Raw genomic sequence first — 21,117 nt, forward strand, 5'->3', positions numbered from 1 at the left:
TTAATGCATCAGAAAAGCAATGACGATCTTAAGAAACACTTGTAAGTCTTGCTAATTGCTGAAGATAATTTAATTGGACCGTTTAACATAGTAATAAGACAGAAGAGAATCGTAAACAACATGGGGAAAATTAAATTGACTTCATCTAAGTGCTGGGAAATTATAAAAGTACCTGATGTTTATTTAATTACTTCTCTACATATTATCTGCAGGTCAACCGATTTTCTTATATTTTCTGCGAGAAGTTTGATTATTTCCGTCATCAATCGTAATGTCATTAATGTCCTGTTTTATGGATCTCATAATATTTTAAAGTATCAGTTTTAAAAATATCTAAAAGCACACATTTTTATACAACCAGATAAATTTAAAATGCTTAATGGGTTACGAAATATTGCAAATGTTTCTGCGTGGCGCAGTTTTGATCATGATGCTTATCGCGTACTTTCTTAATTCTGAAAGCCTAAACTTATTAGCGATCAGTCAGTTTGTAAAAACGGGCGTATATGGAAGCTACGCGATTATCACTTTAGGTCTACTGTGCGAGGCAGGCTTTCGTATTCACTCCGACGTATGCGTCGAGGCATCATTTCTGTTAGGGGGAGTCTTATTTAACACCTTATGTGCAGCGATAGCTTTCATTGATTTCGAAAAATTTTCGATTGGGGAGAAATTAGATATGGCTCTATTATCGATACTATCAAGTATCGTGTTTATAATAGATTTTCTATTCTTATTGTTTACATAACAAGTAAATCGCGATACGAAAGAAATGTTTTTATTTTTAGTTTGGGGCGGATTACGATCTAACGGAAATGGACAAGTGTATTGAAATAATTAAAGGGTGAGTCGAATTATCAGTAAATTGTGAATCCATTACAGTTACAAGCAACAATGCATTGACATTAATGACATTGTGCAGTTGTGCGCAGACACGTTATTTTATTTGAATACAATTTGTATAAGAAATTATTTAAGCACGTGAGTGTATTAAAATTTTTTTACTTTATCTGCCCTCTTGTATTATGTACAAACAACACAAACACCATCGAATAAAACCGATATCGATTTTTACTCTTCACCATCGTTACCTTCATACTCGAATGTTTACACATCAGGACGATCATGAAATCGTAAACTGATAGCTTATTATTAAAGTAAAAGTTTTAGAGAACATTCTACAGTCTTCATAGACATATACGAAGGAATCAACGTGAAATGTGTAACCAAAACCGATATTTAACTTGTAGCTGAATCGATATTATTTCATTGGTATTTCTACAATTCTCATAGTATGACATCTGACAGTTCCGTTGCCAGCCAACAACATAATCCCCACCCTCCTCCTCAGGCCATGGCTCATGGCAATTTTATTTAATCTGCTGTATAGTGCTTTATTATTCTTTATTGCAATTTTATTTTAACATAAAATAAAGTAACCCCGTGGCCTATCGAAATAAAAGTGTTGCAGATATAGTTATTTTCGTTAGTTAAAAGTTAGTTTGATGAACTGAAAACATCTCATTTAAGTGGAAGTGTTTAAGCAAGTATAATCATAATTTAGAGTTGAGTTATGAAATGAGTTTACACAAAGCAAGGTATAGTTAATAACATCTTATACGATATACTTAATAATATGATTATTAATTTAATAAATGCTGTATATGGTTAAACGAAAATTAAATCATTGATAATATTTATAAAACACAGTCTGAATCTTATTTAAAGTAATAAAGGGGGGCGTGCTACTTTCAGATACATTAAGAAATTTGAAGATAGTCATGACGATTTCACGTTTTTTATTCAATTATGTGTCATGTCATTAAATTGTGTGCCATTATTATGTTTAGCAACAGGTCTGTGAAATAAATAGAGGATCAAGTTGCCGATTCCTAGCATATTTTGAAACAAATAATTAAAATGTATCATATGTTAGTATGAGTATTATTTATTTTGCACAATATTTAAACTCGCTACACTTCTTGCTAATTCTTATAGCGAAATCCACACTCAGTTATCTCTTTGCAGTATTTCCAATCAGACAAAGCTTTGCTAAGTAAATATTAATTTAGCAAATCACTAAATATATCAGCATTGTTGTATTTTGCTATGACCTTTTAAATAGGTTGTTTCCTGATGGGTCTGCTGACACAACGGGAAACATCCATTAAATACAGTTTCTTGCTTGTTCTTATGTGCTTGAGACTTATCTAAGCAGTATGTTATTTCTATTTGCCTAATGTCTAATTATAGTTTAAATATTTGCTTATAATGTTATTTTTTTCTTACAGAATCAAAGCATTTGAAGACATTTTGGAGGAAGATGTTATTGATATCAAAGAGCTGCAGAAGTTGGCATTTAATGGTAAATTTACTATTTCATGTTAAATTCTTAGTTGCATTGTTTTGTTTCTATTATTTTAAACTACTTATTAATCTAGATTAACATTTATTCTTTAAATTTTTAACAAACAATACTCTGTTATAATCTGTTATGTTTTGGAATTGCATTAAGGACAAGCCTACAAACATAAATTTGATCATATATGAGAATTTGATTTGCTGTTACAGGTGTGCCAGATGATAAAGGTTTGCGTTCATTAGTTTGGCGAATATTGCTTCATTATGTACCAAAAGAGAAGTCTGCAAGAGAATCTACTCTTTTAAAAAAGCGACAATTGTACAAGCAATTTATAGGTATGGTTTTAATATTGATTTGTAATTACCTCAAACAATCTAACTTTCAATATGTAATCTTAACTCATTATTTGTAGAAAAACTCATATTAAAAACATATTTAAAGCTAACACAAGAAATATTATCTAATACAATGAGTGCCATTCAATCTTCTATAACATAAACAGACTCCTTTTTTTTACTTTACTAACCATGCAATATATCCAAGTGCATCAAAAAGTAAATGTTTAATAATTGAACCCCGGTTTTAACTCTAAAGCTCCTTTAAAGCTATACATAGCTCTTTGAATGCAGATTTTTTCCCAATTTATACTAATATTATAAAGAGGAAAGATTTTTGTTTTTGTATGTATTAAAATAACTCAAAAACTACTTGGCCGATTCCAAAAATTCTTTCATCATTGAAAAGCTACATTGTCAATGAGTAACATGGGCTATATTTTTTAATTCCACGCGGACGAAGCTAGCTAGTTAAAAATGAATTAGTCAAACAAAATACATATTTTGAGATTCTTCATCTACCTTTCCCCTATGTATGTATCAACCATAATATCAGAAATCACTTCATTTCTTTGCATATATTTCACACTTTCATATCCTTATACATATTGATAAATTATGTTTGTAATTCAGATGAGATTATAGTGTCTCCCGGTGGTCCGGCCGACCATCCTCTCAACATCAGCCCGGATAGCTCCTGGAGTACTTATTTCAAAGACAATGAAGTACTACTGCAAATTGATAAGGATGTCAGGAGATTATGTCCTGATATCTCTTTCTTTCAATCGGCAACCGAATTTCCGTGTCTTGAGGTAAGATTTTTTATTCTGTCTCTTAGATATACTAAATTACTTTAGTTTATCAGACAAAGTGAAAGCTTGCTATTCTGTTAGATTGAATATTAATGATCATTAAAATATATTAACATATTTGTGACATTTTGTCTAGATTGTAAACAGCAATGGAGTAAAAAGATTGCACAAAAGAGTGGAACAATCTGTTTTAAAATATTCTACATTAGAGCGACGTGGTCTTGGTGTTGCAAAGGTAAATAATTTATTTTGTATTCAGTTTCACATTTATTTCTCAAAGTAAATTACAAAACTAGTACATGTATATTATTTGATTTGAAACAAGTTTAGTTTGTTAATCTCATTTTAAAATAATTATCGTTTTTATTATGTTTACAAGTAATGAGTAATGAAGATATAATTAAAGTAACATTTACAGACAACAATAACAGTATATATTATTTTGTACATCATATAAAATATTGTTTTATAACTTATACTAATATAAATTTTGCTCAATATCTTCCAGCTTAGCAATGAGATACGTCGCTCAGAAAGCATTACGACCGGTGATTATGCTCCTTTAAACGAAGGCTGCGAGGCGCATTGGGAGGTTGTAGAGAGAATGTTGTTCTTATACGCCAAGCTGAACCCCGGACAAGGTTACGTTCAAGGAATGAATGAAATCATTGGCCCTATATATCATACTTTTGCTATTGATGCAAACAAGGAGTACAGAGGTACAGTTTATTATTTTTGTTGTCTTGGGAACTTTGGCACATGTAAACTGTGTTGCACAGTTCATCCTGTCCCTAGATGTTCTCTCCACCATAGCCAATATTTAATTTCTTATAAATTTCTTACACAGTAGATTTAAAATAGTAATGCACTATAATAACAATCATTGTTGTGCGTTTTTTGAGACACAGAAGTATCTTTGGAAAGAGAGAGTAAGAAGACATTTGCCATTTGAGCTCCCCCTATAGAAAACAGATTTATAACTTTTGAGATAGTTAACAACTTATCAAAAACAGTTACACGCGGTATAAAGTTAAATTTAGGAATAAACCGAGTATAAGCAAAATTTGTACTAATAATTGCTTATACTCAGTTTATTCCTAAGTTTAACTCAATACTATATTTATTTGTTAGGCTGTAATTGTCTAGTATTTGTTTTTTTGTATATCAATTGATTTTAATAGCTATTCAACCCTTTTTATGCCACAATTTTTATTAAATCGAATTTACCAGGTGAATTAATAGCATTTCATGTGTTAAATGTTTTCTTTTTTTTTAATTTCCAGAACATGCTGAGGCGGATTGTTTCTTCTGTTTTACTAATCTCATGGCGGAAATTCGCGATTTCTTCATACGTACATTGGATGAAGCGGAGAGTGGTATTAATTATATGATGAGCAAACTGAGTGAATGTGTCAAGATGAATGACCGGATCGTCTGGGATCGTATGGAGAGACAGGAATTACGTCCGCAGTACTACAGCTTCAGGTAAATGAAATTGTATTTGTTTATCTTTATTATCCACGAGCTGTCGCCCGCAAACTTAGCGTGGAATTTAAAAAATAGTCGTCTATAACATTACCACGTGCATCTACTTTTTACCAGCTACCTTCCAGTCAAAGTCCCGTCCAAATCGGTCCACCCGTACCACGGGTCGCCATTTTGACATCGCGGAATTTAAAAAAAGTAGCCTATAATATGGCCGTCTATGACAGCTACCCTTTAGTGAAAGTCATCTCGAAATCGGCCCAGCCGTTTCAGAGATTACCCGGAACAAACGCGGTTTGCGGACAGACAGACAGACAAAAAAATTTAAATGCGACTTTCGTTATCGGCGACGCAAATACATCATCTTCCCGATATGTGGAATTTTTCTTTTGTTATCACAAACACTCCAATTTAATTACGAGTATATGTAAAGAATAGATAGGCACAGACATAGGGAACGACATTTTTTTACTAGTAACTGATTTGTACAGTAATATCTTGGTATCAAATTTTATACGCCACGTTTCTCAGTGTTTGAATTGTTTGTGTGTAATTTTAGAAATTATATGAAAAATGTTTCAAATGAAGTCTCAACTATGCTTACTCTCTAAGTTATTGCATCTCTTTTCTTCTCTCTTTATTCAGATGTTTCAGTAGTAGAAACTAACGGTCATATATTTTCTTTCAAGGCTTTTTAATCAGATATAATTGAATTAAAATTGTGTTTTGTTTTTCAGATGGCTGACTTTGTTATTGTCGCAAGAATTTTCTTTGCCGGACGTTGAAAGAATTTGGGACTCCTTATTCGCAGACCCACATAGATTTAATTTTCTCATTTACATTTGCTGTGCCATGATATTGTAAGTAAATATTTTAAACTTAAATCTCTTTTCTATTTGGGTATGATAAAGTTAACAAAACACGAACAAGGCAACTGTAAATTCTTAACAATTATTTTTTATATTTTTTTAACAGATTAGTACGGGATGATCTACTAAGCGGTGATTTTGCCTCGAATGTGAAACTATTGCAAAACTTTCCACCGATGGATGTAGGCTTGATATTAAATAAAGCTGTGGATATTTCTACAAGGTAATAGTTCGGCAATGTAATACGTATTGTCGTCCCTTACCATTCTCTTTAACAAAACAGAGAGAGAAATATAAAACAGAAATTGTGAATACTCTATAATCATTATGAATTTGATTTTTAGCTCTATTTTGCATGTGCTGTTTGTATTTTTTATCATATTAAAAAATAAAGACAATTTTTATATTGTTTAATTAAAAGTAAATTAATACTTATCGTGAATATTGCTTGATAAATAATGTATTTATTGAATCTTTGTATCGAAATTTTAGTAACATTCCACATTTGTTTTTTAATATATTACTGAATCACTTTTCAATACAATATTCACTATCTACTAATGTATAAAACAATTGATGAATTAATCTTATAACTAAAAGTAATATCTTGCAAATTAAAAGTTAATAAATATCTAATAAATAAAGGATTAATTGTATTGCAATTTCACTATTTACTTAACCGTTAAGTTTCATTTATGAAGCATCCGTACGTATATTATGGATCCTCGTCTTCGAAAAAAATTCTATAACGTTTACGGACAATTTTGTGTGTAAATGTAATAAGAATTGTAGAAGTGGAAAGGGACGGATGCGTCTCAAACCTATCGTGTCTCTCTGTCTTTTGTTCCGCGCTCTCGCTCGCACACTCGGCTCAGCGTCAAACAGAACGCGATTGAGTTATACTTTTACGTGCGTGCAAGCCTTCATATTTTTGTAACGTTATCACGTCAAAAATTTAGATAATATCGTACAGATGCTTCTAATGAAAGCCTACAGTGAATTTGCATATGTGTTTATAGTTATAAAAATACAAAATTAAGGTTTTCGCATTCAATATCCTTATATTAAGAATGACTTTTTCTTACAAAATACCCGATTTTTGAGATGTAATTTTTGAAAACCATAACAGACTGTACGGGACTGATTATAGTAATCTTTTATACAAATGTACATGTTTTTAATAAATGTATCTTGCATATCAAATCTTGAGTATATTGTTTTATTGATAATTTTTCCTCAAACCCAATATATCTGAAAAATCATATAAAATACCCTCTATAAAATACATCTTTAGGGGAAAATACAATTTTATAGAATTTGCGAATGCAAATGCGAGTTCTATCTAAATTAAAAAAAGTAACTATACTTTAGTAATCTGTGTTGAGGAATTGTAAATAAATGAAACAAGAAAATTCGCCTTTAAAAGATTTAATATAAATAATAATTACAATGTAATCGATTTGTACATACTCATTGATTGATAATAATAGAAAGTAAATATTTTTTTATACAAATATAATGTCATTTTATTTATTTTATTACAAATACAGTTAAATACACTGTGAAATGTTTTAAATGATTATACATGAACTCATTTAACAAAATTCAATAGGAGAAAATTATTTTCCTTTTCAATTGATTTGATTTAAATAATATTGTATGAATAGAACCTTAATGACAGGATTTTACTTGAAAATAAAAAACTTAATTAAGGAACATACAAACATGGCAACTTGAAACAACAGAATAAGAGCGGCCATGATAAACTAAACAATGCACAAACGATCACAATATTGGCTTAAAATCTAACATCGAGAGGATCCTATGGTTTACACCAAGCTGAAATAAAAGGCGGCTATAGTTTTAATACTTTGCCAAAGGCAACAAAATTATTACAATGTAAACACCTTCACTGCCAACATTCATATATGAAAGTGAGTCGCTGGCATTGAATGTGTCAATCTAACCTTGAGATACCTCTACAACTGCAATGATTCTGCTTGTTAGCTTCAAATGATCATATTATTTAACATATTAAAATGAAAAATTAAAACTCTGATGAAATGTTCATTACCTGTAACATTGTTAAAAAAGCTTGTATAAAGTAATAATGTCTTATAATAAAATAATCACCTACTTCAAAGCACCGTTATTAAAAAAAATGGCAAATACATAAATGCTTTGTGTTATTCTTCAATATGATCCAACTTTTGTGCCCAATGTAACACAACAGTTAATTTTCAGACAGATTTTTTTATAAATGAAAAACTTTTGCGTCATTATGTAATATATTACTAGCACAGTGTAATTTTATCTAAAATCCACTACACTTTTAACTGTACAGTTAGAATTGAAGGTAGGGTGGGAAAGTATAATACCATGTTGAAATATAAAAATGAATAGACAAGCTTTAAGCAAATGTTCAGTGTTTGTAAAAGATTGTCAATTGCTGGGGATATTGAAAAGGAAAACTTGTATGTTTGCAACAAGTTGATAATAGAATTACAAATGTTTACAACAGTCAAACAGTTACACAAATTGCCTAAATCTAGTGCAATATCTATTTAAACTGTTGCTAAATTTTACTGGATATAAAGTTAGTAAAATGTCTTATAACATTCTAAAGTGTAAAACAATTGGTAAATTCCAGTTGTATCTAACGAAGCCATTTGAAATATAAATTAATTTGTAACTGTGCAAGAAACTTCAATGCGATAACATCCATTCATTCAGTACTGTCTTCCTTTTAGTTGATATTCGAAAACTATAAAAAACCGAAAACAAAAAAAAATAATTTAATATCCATAAACATTAATAACAAACACAAAATAATTCTGGATCACCTAACTATACCATTCTAATTACCTATCTACTTAATATCGCTACTTTTGTAGGGGGTACATCTAAACCTGTTTGTTTTATGCATTTTTTTTTCATACGATGGTCAAAGTTTATAATCTTGATTTTAAATAAAACAATACCCTGATAAACACGCACATTAATTTTATTGTTAAACAATTTTTTATTTAACAAATCGTGAGAACAATTAGTTGAAGTAACTTTTAAATTTTTTAAAGTAATGTACATTTTAAAGATCGCCAAAAGCTTTTTTTGAATCGTAACTGTAATTAAATCAAAAAAATCAATAAACATAAATTTTGAGCAGTGTATATCAGGGAATTGGTCAATAGATATTGTTAACATGCTTTAACATTTTCAGAAATAAATTTATATTTCGCCTACAAGTTTCCATACTGTAAATCGCCAAATGCATAATTTTATTGCTACCCGAGATTATAACATTGTTAAATACTATAAAAATCACGTTTAAAATTTCAAAAATAATTTAAGTCATATTTAAAAATTCGACATTTATGTACTTTATCGTTTATGTATTTAAAAATAGAGTAGTTTTTATAGTACTCAACAATGTAAGTCTTACAATTTTTACACCATCCCGTTCAAGCACCCTATCCTTCACTTGCGACAAAACAGTACACATGAGGATCTCATACTAAAACAATAAAAAAGCTACAATATATAAAACGTAGATCCATGGTAATGATCACATATATAAAAGAAAAATTGTGTACATTCTATTGGACGCAAGCGTGAAGTCACGTTGAAGCTATACATAGGTCTCTCTCCTTCTAATGTTAGCGAGAATATAACTGGTATTCTAAAACTAGCAAGACGTCGTTTTTTGTTGAAATCTTGCGTTTTATTTATAGGTACTTCTTTCAAGATGAATCCATTAATTGAACAAAGATAAGAGGATAACTGCAGAATAATTGTGAGTCGTAGCTGCCGTAGAATTATTTTAGGTTCATATGTCAAAATCTAAGCCATCTATATATTTAATTGAATTAAAATATTTGTCAATAGCAGATCTACTTATGAAACTTAATTGTTAACTTAATGGAATTTTAATTGTACCCCAAATAACGTGTTTTATTCACAGTAATGTCAACATGATATGGTTTAAAAGGTAGCTAATTTTTCCGCTAGTTTCTTGAAGCGCATGTTTAAGAAACTTGTCATCTTTGTCATTTTGTTTTGAAAGAACAGAGACAACAATATACTAGTCAGTGGAATTTTACAGTAATTAAAATAACACAACAAAGCAACTTCAGTTTAAGCATCTATTTCAGTCATTTAAATATTTTTCCAATACTATAGCTCAATCATCCTTCAAGATTATAATACTTTCGTTTTATAAATAAACATATAAAAATATACATTTAAATTATTTTTAAACATTATTCAACACAGATTCAACTTAGCAACAGTTCTAAAATAAATTATTATGTTGTTTTTTTTTAATAAAATAAGATAATTTAACATGTCGCAATCATTTCGAAATGAGTAGAATTGGCATATTCACTTTAAAAATTATTGTAAATATGATTTATAATATGAATTTTTGTTTCTATCCATCGTTTTACTTTACCAGTTCTCGTCTCAATTCAATATTTGAGATTCTCTAGTGATTTTTAAACATTCCGAAACTTTCATTTTAAGAACCTTGCCCTCCTCAGGATCTAACTTGCAACATCATTTCTCTCTTTCTTTGCGAAACTAGCTAAAATATATGAATTTATCACAAACTTGATGTAGACGACACATACATTGTTTACATACATACTCCTACGGTTAGTCCGCTTTACAATAGCTTAATATTCGACAACTGTAAGTTAAAACATTGTTTTATATTTGACAATGGTTTAATTTCCATTTTTTTATTATAATTAACCAAGACAATGTAGTCCAATATTATGTGACCATACAGATATTCTTAATTTATACTTATTACTGTTAATAAAAAAAATCTAAGCAAACTGTGCCAAGAAATGTTGCAAGCTATAATAGGAATATGTATGTAAATAACGTGTTAGGCCGCGAATACTTAGTGAAGATAATTATAATGCGCCACACGAATAGTTCAGGGCTGTAAATAATCATCCGACTAACATAATGTTAGAATTTGTAAATATTTGTCGACCTGCTACATACCCAAAATTTACTAATGAAATAATTAACAAAAATATCAATGTATACGAGAAGTAGAGGCCAGACTTTGTAATATGTTATAAATTGTACAATGAACACATATGCTTTCCTGATATATGTTTCGATAAGTTGCAGTAAGAGAAATCGAAAAATGAAATAGCACCGAGTAAACACCAAAGTGGGGGATATATGCTAGACGTCTAAAGCAATGCGTGTTACCGGTGCGAGGTTACAAGTTGGCCAGGTTACTGGAGGACGCAGCACTTGCACTTGGGCTTCTTCTTGATGGTGACGTGTTCCGGCTGCAGAGGCTCCTGAGGCGGCGAGCAGTGCACCTCCACTTGACCGGGGCGAAGCTCCCCCACCGCGGCACCATTCTTAGTGCCGTTCATAGCTTTTACTGGACTCTGTTGCTGCACAGGACTTGCCACTTTCGTTGGAGGAGATGAAGGCGGACTAGCCTGTAAAACATTTATAAACTCATAAATCTACCCACACTGACCTATGTATGGTAAACATATTATTCTTCCATACAGTATAACTCCCTGCATTTAGTATTATAAGAAAAAAAATTGTTAATCTTAAATATCGTGAATCTATACAAAATTTTCACGTATTATTATTATAGACCTGCATATTAGGTATGTTAGAATAATAACGCAACTTGACCTAAAAAAATGTCCCTAGAATGTAAAGTAATTGAAACAAAATTTTGAGCCAACCACTCCTTGTAAACTGGGTTAATCTAGTCTTGTTCCGCGCTACTCTAATAAGCCACTTGCAATGGAACTAAATTAAATAAATTACTCAAAAATGTGTCTGAATAAAATGCATCTCAAAGGAATGATTGGATTATTTTCAGATATCTATGGAAAATATTTGTTATTGTTGTTACGTTGACAATGCTAGGTGTATTATCTTATAAAGTAATATTAGAACAAATCATGAATAACTTCGACCACATGTCTGCAAAGTAAGGTACCAAGTGAACATAGCCGAAAGGAAAGCGCACGTACTGTTTTTAGACCTCTACTCTTTACCTACCTACGCTACCTACTATTCTGTGTAGCCTAGCAGTCATCATATGGGTCGCTTTGTATACTAATATCTACTAATTACTTACATCGACATTATTTGCTTGCACTTTTTCCTCCTCGTCACTAACGGGCAACTCAGGTTCAGCAGCAGGCGTGGGTGTGATAGGCTTGCCACCTTTGATCAGGGACACAATCTCATCAGCTTCGCGGCTCAAGTCACCGTCCGGACGGAAGGGATTGTCCCAGCCGCTTTCAGTGCTGGAATTTAAAACAAATAAAAATTCAAAACACTATTTAGAAACTAATCACCTAGTCAGCCACCATAATAGGTTATTTTTGTTAATTTCAGTAGCCACTCCCTTCTTAAAATTTAACTGTTCACGCATTCCTTTACTTCGTAAACCTCCCCCTAAAGGTATATCCCTCTAGACTATTATGACCAAAAAAACTTGTGCAAGATAATGAAAGATACGTCCGTAAAGACATTTAAAAATGAGTGTCTACAAGATTACATAATGTTATCCGTTGAAGTACCAATTAAATGATGTAACAGTGGCAGAACCCATGTTAATCAGTACAATTACTTCCCTCCTTACGAATTGAATAACTGCGTACATACGACCATCCATCAAGGTTAAACATTTAAATAGCATTTACGACTTAACAATGCCATGTCCTTGTAAAATTCTCTGTCATCTTTCATTTTACGTGGTACGCATTTCCGAAAATCTAACCACGACTTTATACTGACGAAGCTACAAAAACGCATATTGTTATCTCTTTTCTTCTCAAAGAGAATGAGAGGGATGCTAAATAAATGTTTTATATGAGCAGTTTAGAAGTTGAAAGCGGGAAAATAAGTATTGCGGAAAAACAGAACTAATTCCTATGACTATATTCAAAAGTGATGGTTTTTACTAATGTTAACCAAATTATGTTAACTTGATGAAAAATTAATGATTAACTTTATTTTTATTACCCACTATTGTGGACGCCCTCTGCCCCACTTTGGGGACATAGGAATGGAAGAGAGAGAGAGAGAGAGACTATTGATTAGAATTTATTCAAGCTCATATGTAACAGAAGTCATATGTCATATTCGCCGGAAACATATGATACAAAAAATCATTTATCATTCTTGTAAGATCTCAATAAAATCGACCTTGACTGAAAATAGATGAATTACTAAAACGCAATGTGAAATAATATTAAATATCAACTCGTCTATGTTTTGTAATTTGAAACTTGACAAGATTCAAACACAAACATGTAACTGGACATGTTTTTTTTTAACGGAGCAGTTAAGTAAATAAGTTTTTAATTTCATTTTTATTAATACCCTGTTTTAGTTGATTTTAAAATGTCACAATATTCAATGGAATATGTGTTTAGTAATTACAAGGTCATATCATACAGTATCATGGAAATAGTAAAACCAATCACAATGTAACTGGGTGGGTTTCTGTCAAACATTGTTGTAAAGATGAAGCGATAAACCACTAAAGTGGTCCAAATTAAATTCATTTTGTATGACGTCATTCATTCAATTTGTACAGTAAAGAAAAACTGAGTCACAATTTATTTGTAACGAAATAAATTGAACACTCCCCACTAACACACAAGCATGTATGACATTGTCATTTTAAGGTGAACCATTTACTTTATAAATACCCACTCAAGTATATAGATTACAATCTCTTTGTACATGATATGGTCCATTATGTAAGAAGTGCAGAGTACTGTATCATTCATATCAGTTCTCAATATTATTTGTATTGGTAAATGATAAAACTAACAATTCACAAACCTTAAATATCTCAAAAACAAGTTGCTTATTAATCCAATTATATCATTACTAAATTAGTTCAATAAAGACATTAAGACAATTGAAGATGGACAATTAGGGCACTAGTTCAATTGGAACTTACCTGATTTGTCTATTGTAGACTGTGTATTCACCCATGTCGGAGTTTGTGGATAGTAGACTTGTGTAGAGAATGTGAGAGTCTGGATCCTTCGCTTGGGGCGGTGGGGAGAGACACTGCGGTCTTGCTCCTTGGTAAAATGACACACGCACTTTCGAACGCTCTGACCTGTAAGTAAATATACAAATAAGGGTTTTGTTACCTTTTATGGAATTTAAAAAATGCTGAATCAACAATAAACAATGTTAAAACATAAGTTATTAAGCTTTGCAATAATGTATAATTTAAAATAATGCCTTAAAAATACAACGCACAGCTGTAGTGTATGAGAAGACATTTGTAATATGAACTGTTACGTAGATTAACTTCAGTTTGTTCCATTAAAAGTGTGGATCTTTTATTAGCTGATGACTGTATACCACCCACATTGTAACATTCACACATACATGGTAAATATTGTGTCTGGAATATTTTTTTATATTCAAGATACTGTTTAATTGGTAATATTTAATTGCAGTAGATTATTTCGTTGTAGTTTAATATATCAGAATTATATTTCTGACCAACAAATTAGCTCAGCAGATGATGAAGCTTGGCAAAATCAATATCAATTAAAATATGTCTCAATTTTTACATTATGAAAACATTCTTGTGATAATTATGTACTATAACAAAACACAAATCTAGTATTTCTATGGATAATTTTAATTCAGTCATAAAAAAATATTTCAATATTGATCACAGACACATTTTAATGATATGAAATTTGGGCACTAAGATGAATTATGATTTCTATAATTTTGTGCATCTTATAATTTTAAATAGAAAAAAATTAAATAGGAAAAAAGATCCCACGCATAGCTTTATGAAGGTCATGTTTCTTTACTTGTCTAAAATGACAAAAAAAATGTGAGTTAATATAAAAAAATGTTAAATGAAAATATAGCTGGGACAAAGAAAGGTTTATTGATGTCAGAAGGCAAATTCCGCAAGCGACCGCGAGCCGACCGACCTTACGGCGATCACAGGGCGGGTCTTCTCATAGGGATATGATCAGTGATGCACTCATTATAAATAGAGATTCTAAAACGTTTGCCAATGTATGTTTACTAGATGTATGTAGATGCCGAGTGGTGACCTTGTACTCCCGATTGCTGGATGGAACTGAAAGTCGTTTTATGTTTATAATTCAGTCCTCGTGACGTCATACTGACCGAATTCTCCTCGCTATAAAAACTGCGATTCACCCATACTCCACTACGTATTAACTTATCACTGATATATTACCGATTTGATAAAACATTAACCTAACAGGTACCTTATTAACCGGAAAAATTACAGAAATAATTGACAACCGAACACAGTGCGCAGCACAACACAAAAATGACGTGAACAATGTTAACATACCTTTCGTATATTCACGTAAAATCTGGATGTAATAATTGTCACTGAACACTCAAATATAATTATTTACTTTCGATTATATAAATAATTATTAGACATTAACAGTAGCAACGAACAACATTAGCGCAGATTGCGCCGTTGGGTTTGGTTTGGCCGCACCGCACGACGCTTCACAACAGTGTTTCCACTACGTACACGTTCACAACATCGATCTCCGACTCGGATGTTCGGTTGTCGTTGAGGCTCACTCGCTCACTCGCGCGCCTCTGCGAATGGAGTGAAGCGAAGCGAGCGCCGCTGTTCGCACTCGCCTCGCCTAGTGACGTAACCCAGCATTTTTCGTTAACGGAAACAACGGATTCGTACTATCACCCGCGAAATTCGATTTTTTATCTGAAACACTGTTGATTATTATTTTATACAATTGCCTTCCACAAGCTACGTTTTTTGTCTCAAATTGTACTTCCCTGGATATATTTTAACAATACATTAATTGGAAATTAAACTGTTTGATTATGTTTAACTACGAGTAGAACTTCAACGAAGCATTAAAAATGACATAATCAGCAAACCATAAGTTCTTATATGTAGATAATTTTGTTAATCTATTTTTTCACTAAACAAGTTTCCCTTCACGGTAATGGTCGCTACATTGGAATAAAAATGTTAATGTGTAATTTACTAAACGACAATCACGCATAATTTCTGCAAAGAAAAACTATGCGTTAACATGCTAGTTACAAACATGTAAGACTTTTTTGTCAGGGTTTTGAAAATTACTACTAAAACCATCATGTTAGTAAACAAATAAATATAAAATTAAATACAGATATTAAAACTAAATAAATCCTTGTCTATCTATGTCCAGTAGATCTCATGCTTTTATGCTTTAAACGAAATTTTGTCTTGTAACCGCTACACATAAGTACCTTTTTATCGTACTATCATATAATTCATAATTCATAATTCATATAAATATTATAAATCCGAAAGTTACGATGGATGGATGGATGTTTGCGTTTGTAGCCTAAACGACTGAACGGATTTCGATGATATTTTGTATAGATGTAGAGGATAATTTGGAAGAACACAGGAACATTTTTGTTTTTTTTTTTATAAATTCCACGCGGACGGAGTCGTGGGCGAAAGCTAGTCTATTTATAACCGCAATTAGAAACAGTAAATGATGTGGAGGTGCGATCAGAACTATTTATCGATTGTTGAAGGCTGAGGGAGACTTATTTATGCCATTCCCTCACTCTATTGCGTAAGAAGGTTTTATGTACGTATGCATGACGTTATTATTCCCTAGAAACATTTACAGTGGGGTGCTTTAAAACAGCGATTAGAACGGAAGGTTTTTTTTTTTAGATGAAAAGTTGATATCATTACATTTACGTTACAAGTTAGCTAGATTAGTTAATTTGAATTTTTGAATGTTGATTAACACTATTTTTATGGCAAGAGTTAGTAATCTATATATTGAATGAAAAAGATGAAAGAATTATATCTAAACTATTATCTATGTCTATTATCCCTACATTAAGGTATTTAACGATTTGTTAAGTTGTTTCTATAAACGATTGTCGTCAGACTGGAAATGCATTTTTGTGCGCCCTGTTGCGACACTTCCTGACAACGCATAAACGCGTTAACACGGGTTTGCGTCCGCGTTGGCGCAGGTTTTATTAACAAAACAAGTATTTTACCCAGTCAATTACAACTTGATCTATCCACACTGATAAATTAATTTCAGTGAAAATGTATCATATTTCACTTTGTTTAATTTTTAAAAGTTAAATTATTATTTAGTTTTCAAAAAATGTAATCTTGAGCTTTAAGTTACTTTTTAATGATCTTACAAGAATGTTTTTAACTTTTTAAACATGTCTTCTTTGTTGAGTTATTGTAATGGCAACGAGCAGTTCTGAGACGAGAGTTTTAGTTTGTCGCAAGACAATCGCGTTCAAGATCTTTATAGTGGCCATTATGATAACAGCACAAGTCCCAGCAGTGTGTGACCGTTGTGTATGACCGTTATACACGCTATTACATTATGTGAATGTCATATTTACATCAAAACTACTTCATTACTACAGATGTAGTAATTATGATAACATCATCAAAATAATCGCAGAGCATTTTGTTATTTAATATTGTAAATGAGATAGTTGGGATAGGACGTTCATCTCCCTGTTACTCCTTAACAGCTGACTGATCTGAATGAAATTTGGAACAGAGATAGATTAAAATCTGAAATATCGCATAATTTTTAATGTTTTAAAAAACACGGTCGAAGTCGCGAGCAACATTTGGTTTTAGATCATTCTTTCGCTTTTATCGAACAAAACATCCAATCGTGGAAATGAAAATGAAAAAAAAACATACTCATTAAATGAATATAACGTACTCGTCTTCGACGGGCGTGTAGATGAAGGTCGTCTCCTGCGCCTTCGGTGGTGGGCTGGTCTGCTCTGGTTCCTCTTGGAGGGGGCTCTCGTAGATAAGGGTCTCAACCATCGACCCTTTCGAGCTTCCAAAGGATACCCTGCAGAAAAAAAAAGTAATATTACTTTAACATTTCACGAAAGACTATCTTACGCCCGCGACGTCATCTGCATGGAATTAAAGTGAGTAGCCTATGTTTTCTTCCAGGCTAACCACTACATCTATGCCGAACTTAATCGAAATCCTTTAAGCCCTTTAGGCTACAAACTCTAACAAACATCCATTCATCTAAACATTTTAATAATTATGAGCATGAAGTGTGACAGTGGAGTAAGTGATATTTACAAAAAAAAAAACATTTCTGTCGTCAGCTTTTGTTCGTCCCCATCTAGGAACTTGAGCCTACGTAACTAAGAAGTGACTATTCCTTAGTTAAACTTTTTTTAATTTGAGCTAATTTAATCGATGCCGGTGATGGTTAAATAAGAAGACAAGTTCGATACCGGTCAAAATTATTTATTATTTTATTTATTTATTTATTGAAAATATTACATCAAAACAAATTTAAAATAAGCACAAATATGGCCCGCAAAAACCATATAATTGGTTTGTCCGCGGGTGCGGTGGTTACAATATACTAAATCTACTACGATATTAAAATTTAATTACAAAAACAGAGAAAGTTAGAGGACAAACGGAGATTATAAAATCGTTATAGAAAACAGGAATGTCTTAGATAAGATTATTGGCGATTTAATAAACAAGAAACGCGTAGAACCGTAGAAAGTATCCACGAGTAGCGAACTTGGCGTGTCCGATATGCATTCCTTATCCAATCCTATATGACGTAAGACCTCTAATAGCATTATTTCCTACAAACATTCTATCTCCTAATCTTACTAATCTTACTAATATTATAAATGTGAAAGTTTAGATGGATGGATGGTTGGATGTTTGTTAGAGTTTGTAGCCTAAACTGTTGAACGGATTTCGATGAATTTTGGTATAAATGTAGAAGATAGTCTGGAAGAACACATAGGCTACTCAATTTGTTTTTTTTTTAATCTCATGCGAACGGTGTCGCGGGCGAAAGCTATTTTATTTATATGGTAGTAATGACCAAAAAAAGTAAAGATCAATTTTACAAATTAACAAATAACTTAAAAACGTACAGATTATTTATCTAAGAGCATCTAAAATTTTTAACACACAAGCTAATGAAATAACTTTATTGATGAATTTTAATGACACGGAAAGAGCTTGTGATTCCGAGTATTTACTTACTATTGTTTCTATTGCCCTCGTTCTCAATAATTGCTAACCGTTCGACATCATAATAGCCCAATTAGTTCATTGTTGAATATAGACCATCTCATTCATTAAAAAGTATACATGATCTGGTCATTCACTTTCCATTGCTGTATAAACTTATGTCAATAGAAAAATTGTATGCAAATGTAGCTCTCTTTTCAAACGAGTTCAAGATAAAGACTATCATATTAATATTATCAAAACGAAAGTTTAGATGGATGGATAGGTAGATTTTTATTAGAGTTTGCAGTCTAAACGGCTGAATGGAATTTGATGGAATTTGGTATAGATGTAGAGGATGGTATGGAAGAACATATAGGCTACTCACTTTTGTTTTTTTTTAATTCCACGCTGACGAAAACTAGTCATTCATAATTCACTCATCATTTCCAACAAGAAACATTTTATATCATTTTAAAGAGGAGGAGGAGGTAAGTGCATTTGTAATGTCTGCGCAGTGCGGATATGACCTCGCGGGGTAGGTGTCGTCGGATTACGTCACACTTGCACCGACTAAATGTTAGCGCACTCGTGAACTCCTCGAAAAAAAAAAACGACGAAAAAGGAACAGAGATATCTATATAAAGGTTCTGTGCATTCTCAGTGGCTACAATTGTGGATTTCAAAGAGTAAACAAAGCTACAATAACAATGAAATGATTGTACGTCGGCGTCTCTCCTAGAAGACCCACATTTCAATTACTTAGTAGTAAATTAGAAACTGAAGTATCTAAGGCGTATTCGCTTGTGTTTGGCTTCGTTGGAATTGATTAAATAGACATAGCCTTAAATACGTATTCCTATTTGAATTAAAAAAGATCAGATCTTATACTTTTACTGGGATTATGTAAGTTTTGAATATTTAAAGTATTTTCACAGAAGTTTTCATAACCAACAAATCCTACCTGGAACTAAGACCGGGTAAAAGTTAGCCAATATTAACTTTTAGCCGGTGTGCATTCTAGCGAGGAATTAATTGGGAGGTTGTTACATATTCCAGTGTTGTGGGAGTTGAGGTGACTTTGTGCTGGTACCTCGTTGTTGGATGCAAACAAGCTCACAACGTTCGGCATTAATTTAAATTAGTTTGCTTTCCTCGCACGAAGCGAATTCTGGTGCCTAGCTTTTAAACTAAGTCAATACACGCGGCGTACGCTGTTAATTAATCAGATTCATTCGCTTCACCTTTACACTCGACGGGGCAAAAGCTAGAAAATTAAGTTATGTTTAGTTAGTACACAATTTGTCGTCGGGTAAACTATTAATTAATAAGTTTATGCCAGTCCAACATATCCCAAGTTATTTGTTATACATACTTGCAGTTTTGCCTTCAAACGTACTAAGAGTATCTACAATTACGACAAAGATATTTTCATTAATACAGAGGATATTGAAGTTTTAACGTTAGCAAGTTTAGGGTATAAAATATTTTATCGGTAGACAAGGCTAGTGGTGCAATAAATTAGAATGAAACGGATTAACACGAAACGAATCAATGTAAAAAGAGGGTAACAATTTGAAGCAAGGGGGAACTGCACGTGCCTATAGGAATTGCTTGAATAATAACGCGGTACATCGGACCCCTATTTTGTGCAAAACAAATGGAATTTAACATTGGTAGAGACACGCAGCTGCTTCTACTAAAAGTCGGTCTGGTGTAGTTTACTCACTTTTTGTAGTTGTAGACATAGGTACAGAAAAGAATTCGATTATAACAAACGGTAGGTACAAGTGTGATGTAAAATGATACAGGTTTATTTCAGTGACAAGAACCGGAGACTCGATTAGTGTTAACGAGACCTGCCACGGTAGTCCTCCGGAGAGACAATCGTTTGCACCTTAATTCCTCCTACAGGAAGGGAATGTACGTAGGTGTTTGCGAATCAAATATCATCATGCGGTAATTCAATGTTTCCTTGTTATCAGCGTGTAAAAAAACTTTCATGTCTTTAAATGCAACTAAAGTAGGCTGATACGATTGTCGCAATATGTTTTTCTCGAATTTATTGGCCGGACTACAAAAACAGCACATTTCTTTTTTAAATAAGCAAATCGGTACCTTTACAGTTAGGTATTCAATCATCATCATCATCACCAGCTCACTATACGTCCCCACCGAG

General features: G+C 32.1%; 2 protein-coding genes across 6 annotated transcripts in view; one reads left to right on the plus strand and one right to left on the minus strand.

Moving 5' to 3' along the window:
• Window positions 1–320: 320 nt before the first annotated feature.
• Window positions 321–7,072, plus strand: LOC106108336 (TBC1 domain family member 13). Of its 5 annotated transcripts, none has more exons than XM_013289484.1 (10): window positions 321–594; window positions 789–844; window positions 2,292–2,365; window positions 2,572–2,697; window positions 3,331–3,509; window positions 3,646–3,744; window positions 4,018–4,228; window positions 4,793–4,994; window positions 5,732–5,854; window positions 5,970–7,072. In XM_013289484.1, the coding sequence occupies exons 1-10, from the start codon at window positions 574–576 to the stop codon at window positions 6,088–6,090; spliced, it is 1,212 nt and encodes a 403-aa protein (XP_013144938.1). In that variant the 5' UTR covers window positions 321–573; the 3' UTR covers window positions 6,091–7,072. The 5 variants fall into 5 exon arrangements, with proteins under 5 accessions (XP_013144938.1, XP_013144942.1, XP_013144944.1 ...); XM_013289488.1 differs by adding an exon at window positions 1,851–1,931 and having other exon boundaries at window positions 322–844; XM_013289490.1 differs by adding an exon at window positions 1,857–1,931 and having other exon boundaries at window positions 322–844.
• A 381-nt stretch (window positions 7,073–7,453) lies between these two features.
• The window catches only part of LOC106108333, a 33,549-nt gene continuing 19,885 nt past the window's right edge, over window positions 7,454–21,117 (minus strand). Inside the window, exons 4-7 of the mRNA XM_013289480.1 lie at window positions 17,650–17,787; window positions 13,839–14,003; window positions 11,997–12,168; window positions 7,454–11,334 (exon numbers count right to left, since the gene is read on the minus strand). Coding sequence (XP_013144934.1) covers window positions 11,119–11,334; window positions 11,997–12,168; window positions 13,839–14,003; window positions 17,650–17,787 — 691 coding nt within the window. The 3' untranslated portion in view covers window positions 7,454–11,118. The remainder of the gene's footprint in view (window positions 11,335–11,996; window positions 12,169–13,838; window positions 14,004–17,649; window positions 17,788–21,117) is intronic.

The sequence above is a fragment of the Papilio polytes genome, unplaced genomic scaffold (genome assembly GCF_000836215.1).
Source record: "Papilio polytes unplaced genomic scaffold, Ppol_1.0 DF821644.1, whole genome shotgun sequence".
Taxonomy (NCBI): Eukaryota; Metazoa; Arthropoda; class Insecta; order Lepidoptera; family Papilionidae; genus Papilio; species Papilio polytes.

What these genes read in the sequence shown, in the direction of transcription:
- LOC106108336 (XM_013289484.1), top strand. Translation starts at nt 574, where the DNA reads ATGCGTCGAGGCATCATTTCT. An exon ending in CCGCAGTACTACAGCTTCAG is followed by an intron (nt 4,995 to 5,731) that starts GTAAATGAAATT and finishes TTTGTTTTTCAG; the next exon opens with ATGGCTGACTTTGTTATTGT. An exon ending in ATTTGCTGTGCCATGATATT is followed by an intron (nt 5,855 to 5,969) that starts GTAAGTAAATAT and finishes TTTTTTTAACAG; the next exon opens with ATTAGTACGGGATGATCTAC.